The 4,545-nt window shown below is 33.5% G+C and overlaps 1 protein-coding gene across 2 annotated transcripts; it reads right to left on the bottom strand.

Annotated features, from left to right (window-relative positions):
* Nucleotides 1-1,042: 1,042 nt before the first annotated feature.
* Nucleotides 1,043-2,183, bottom strand: LOC120217594. Of its 2 annotated transcripts, none has more exons than XR_005525157.1 (2): nucleotides 1,699-2,183; nucleotides 1,043-1,472 (listed from the first exon to the last, which is right to left on the bottom strand). XR_005525157.1 is itself a non-coding variant. In XM_039214685.1 (2 exons), exons 1-2 carry the CDS (start codon nucleotides 1,795-1,797, stop codon nucleotides 1,066-1,068), a joined length of 486 nt encoding a protein of 161 aa, XP_039070616.1. In that variant the 5' UTR covers nucleotides 1,798-2,183; the 3' UTR covers nucleotides 1,043-1,065. The 2 variants fall into 2 exon arrangements, 1 of the variants encoding a protein (XP_039070616.1); XM_039214685.1 differs by having other exon boundaries at nucleotides 1,043-1,452.
* Between the last annotated feature and the right edge of the window lie 2,362 nt (nucleotides 2,184-4,545).

Below are 4,545 nucleotides of genomic sequence, written 5' to 3'. Positions count from 1 at the left end.
GCGAACCCGTTTGAAGTTATTCGAGTTCATACTCCCTAGAGAAAGAGGGAGAGAACCCGTGTGAAGTTATTCGAGTTCTATACTTCCTGAAGAAAGAGGGAGCGAACCCGATGTCTGAGTTCCATACTCCCTAGGGAAAGAGGGAGCGAACCAGTTTGAAGAAAATGTTCGAGTTCTATACTCCCTAGAGAAAGAGGGACCGAACCTGTTTGTTAAAGATTTTCGAGTTCTATACTCCCTGAAGAAAGAAGGAGCGAACCCGTTTGAAGATTTTCGAGTTCTATACTCCTTGAATAAAGAGGGAGCGAACCCGTTTAAAGATTTTCGAGTTCTATACTCCCTGAAAAAAGAGGTAGCGAACCCGTTTAAAGATTTTCGAGTTCTATACTCCCTGAAAAAAGAGGTAGCGAACCCATTTTCAGAAGATTGTTCGAGTTCTATACTCCCTGAAGAAAGAGGGAGCGAACCCATTTCCAAAAGATTGTTCGAGTCTCATACTCTCTAAAGAAATAGAGAGAAGACACGATTATTGAAGATTGTTCGAGTCTCATACTCTTTGAAGAAATAGGGAGCAGACACAATTGTTGAAGATTGTTCAAGTCTTATACTCTCTGAAGGAATAGAAAATAGACATGATTGTTGAAGATGTTCGAGTTCTATACTCCAAAAGGAGGGAGTTGTTCGAGTTCCATACTCTAAGAGGGAATGAACCTGATTGCAGAAGATTGTTCGAGTTCCATATTCCCTAAAGCGATAGGGAGTGACCTCAATTTCGAAGAATTTTTAAAATTTCACTTATCCTGAAGTTCTAGTGAAGCGGATTTATCTTTTGAATTTTCCATGACCGGGCAAATTCGACCATCTTTTGATCTTTGCTCTATTCTCGTTACATGATAATGAGCAAAGAGGGACAGCTGTAGATGCTCGATTTGTCCGGGGTTTTATTCGAAGTTAATTCGTGTTTATTATTATTAATATATTATTATAAGTAATTTTTAATATATATATGCAATAAATAATTAAATAATTAAAACATGCACTAAATATTTTATTGTTGTTACAGGCCTACATCAATATTAAACTCTGAACAGGCCGAACCAAAATGGCCCAAGCCAAAGCTACAAGCCCGTGACTCGATAGCCCAGTTGTTACGGGCCCAATTCTGGAAACCCTAAACCTATTAGGGTTCCTTACCAGCAGCTCCCAGCGCCGCAATAGTACGACCGTTGGATCTGGCTTCACGATCCAACGATTCACAGTACTCCTGGGTTCCCGAGTCGACGCGCGAATCCACCTAGCATCAATCCATGCTTGTAGGCCACAACTAAGCAGACCACGGCAAACTCCACTACTCAAGCCCATACCTCCGCCCATGCTAGCGTGACACCCAAGGGCTCGCCCATACTCTGCAATCGACGATAAGGGAACACGAGAGGAATGGGTCTTCCTTTTCTGCATCGGGAAAACAAAGCCTGTAAAGAAATCATCCATTATCAGCAAGAGCAGACACAAAATGAGATTAAAAGATGAGAGATCTCGGGGTCAAAAAAAAAGGAAAAAAAGAAGAAATCTAGATAGAAACTATCCTCCATTAGCAAACAGCAAGCAGAGACGAGAGAAAAACACTAAAATGAAATACCAAAAAAAAAACCCATTCGTCAGCAACCATATAACAGAAACCTAACGCAAGAAACTTACCTTCCCAATCCAGTAACTTTTGTCGCCTTGGCTAGGAATCCATACCTCGTCTGTGAGAAGGTAAAGTCCTTCGTCTCCCGTCGATTTCGAGTTGTGCATGTCTATTTTAGGCTTCGGGTTCGTCTGGGTTAGCAGTGGATTCGTGGTTGTAGTGTCTAGGTTGTTTGTTTAAGACTGAAGGTCTAGGTCTAGGTTCGTCGAGGTTGAGGGGTTCTTCATCGGAGTCGTGGGGTATGGTGGAGGCCGTGGAGGCTTTCGTTTCGTCTGGGTTTTGAAGAGGAGATTAAGAGTTTATGTTCTTAGGGGGTTAGATTTTAGGGTTCACACCGGTGTGACTCCTCATCGGGGTCGTTAGAGGGCGGAGGCCGCGAAGGCTTTGGGTTTTTAGGATCGCAAATGAGAAGTGTGAGAGAGAAAGGAGAGAGACGAAGAACGGCTGAGGGGTTCGTCTGGTTAGAGTGGAGAGGAAAATGAGTTAGGATTTTAAGTTTACCCTAGGTCATCTCATATTGAAGCATCAAAATGACGTAGTATTAGGCGGGGATGAAACGGTGACGTTTTGGGATTAGAACATCAGCCGTGTCTTAGGTATTAGGGGGAATCAGGCATGAGATCCATCAGTTCTATATCTGTTGCATTTTAGTCCTCGAATAGAAGTTTTGTGCTGGTAATTTGGTCTTCTTATTTTCCGTGCATTCAGTTTTAGTCCTAAACTACCGTGTTTCTTAAATTTATGTCTGTTTCGATTGTAACCTGTAATTTTGGATACTTGATAATTTAGTCACTCATCAGGTTTATTTGTTTCAGAGATTGATTTCTATTTTGCATACCCAGTTTTGGTTTTCTGTCATTTTTGTCCTTCATTGCAATTTTGCATACTTAATTTTATATTGTTTTATTTGAATGCATGTTTATTTTGTTGTATGCATGTATACCTTGGTATCATATTTTATTTTAGGTCCCGGTAAATAAGATAAATATTAATTCGGATGTTAATTGATTTAGAATAAAAGCCTTTGTAGCGTATTAATATGAACGTGATAGTTTTAAAACGTTAAGAATAAATGATTCCTTTGTAAAGTAAAATTCATAAATGCATCGTAAATATTTTTATAGACTTAGAAGTTTGTTTGAATGCATGGCATATTTTAATTAGTTTATGCATGGTATTCTCATGAGCATAACTCGACATTATTACATAATTTGACTAAGGGTAATACCCTTTTAATTTAAATTCGTTTAAGTGGGTTGTCTTAACTATTAGAGGGTTGTCTTAACTATTAGAGCAATGACACCTAAGAAATTGATTCATTACTTTAAAATTTGGGAATGAAAGATAAAGAAATGTTCGACTATTTAAATTTATCGAGCAAAAGTTGTTATAACTATTTAAGATCTGGTCTCGATATTTATAAATAATCGAATATCCTTTATCTTTCTAATGGTTGGGTAATTTTAACTTAATCACTTTTTGTGCTTTTAAGTATAGTAAAATTTGTATGTTATTGTTTTGTTGGGGATTATAAATCAAATTAAAATCGAACTTGTAAATTTCATTGCAAAGACACTAATTAATTGACTAGGTATCGATTTAGGGCATTGTGGGGGTGTTAATCCTTCCCCACACGTAACCGACTCCCGAACTCGAATTTTGGTAACGCAAACCTAAATTTGTTATTTTAATTAAAATTAATTTTTTTATTTAAAATGGCAAAACATTTTTGGGTGTCCAATCACACCCTAATCAAAGATTGGTGGCGACTCCTCGAACCGTTTTTATCGTAAAAGAAATCCCAAATTTTTCGAAACGAGAGGTTTTCCAAAATCACATTATTTTTAATAAAAAAATCAAACATAAAGATCATAATTTAAAAATGATGCGGTTTTCAAAATCTCGCTCCCTCAAAGGTTTAAAAATCGTTTCGACAGCGAGTTTACTATACTAGTTTAGGTAGAGTATAACACTCTTCTTCTTCTTTTTAATAGTCGAGGGCAATTATAATATAAAATATGTTTATAATTTTTTTTAATTATTGACGATGAAGATAATTAAACCCGTCACTTAAAGAGAACAATATTCTTCTTTTAAAATTGGCTTATATAACGTTCCTAAAGTATATTATATTTTTCATTTAAGTACCTAAAGTATTTTTTGGTCAAAATTAACACCTAAAATTATCTTTTTGGTCAAAACATGTACCTAAAGTATTCAATTATTTTCATCCAAGTACATTTTGGGTTCGGTTGTTTCATTAAAAACATATTCCAAAAAAAATTTCCCATAAAATAAATTACATTTTTTGGAAAACATTTTGTGGGAAACGTTTTATGGTGTTTGAAAGAGATTGTGTCAACCATTTTTCACGGGTTGATAATCTTTTAGATATTATTTATTACAAATATTAAATACAATAAATAATATTATTTATCATAAGAACTTAATATTATTATTTTTTGAAATATTAGAATAATTTATTTATTATTATTAAAATATTATTTCTATAATTTTATTAATAAAAATATTAAGATTAATACATTCTATTCAAATAAAAATATTATAAATTATATTAATTATTTATAAAAGTAATAGTATTATATTATATTTTAAAAAGTATTAATTAATATATTTTAAATATCTTTATTGAAATATTATTAGATTATTATATTAATATTAAATACATAAATAATATTGTTCAATATTAATAATTTAATAATATTATTTCTATGAAATTAATAAATAACATAAATTTTATTAATAATTTATATATTATTCAAATAAAAATATATATATACACTTTTTTTTGGAAAACTTTTTTTTATTATTATGAAATGATTGCAATATAATAT

Source organism: Hibiscus syriacus, unplaced genomic scaffold (assembly GCF_006381635.1).
Source record: "Hibiscus syriacus cultivar Baekdansim isolate YM2019G1 unplaced genomic scaffold, ASM638163v2 tig00000773_pilon, whole genome shotgun sequence".
Taxonomy (NCBI): domain Eukaryota; kingdom Viridiplantae; phylum Streptophyta; class Magnoliopsida; order Malvales; family Malvaceae; genus Hibiscus; species Hibiscus syriacus.
The sequence above is the reverse complement of the archived record's forward strand: the minus strand, read 5'-3'. Positions and strand labels throughout refer to the sequence as shown.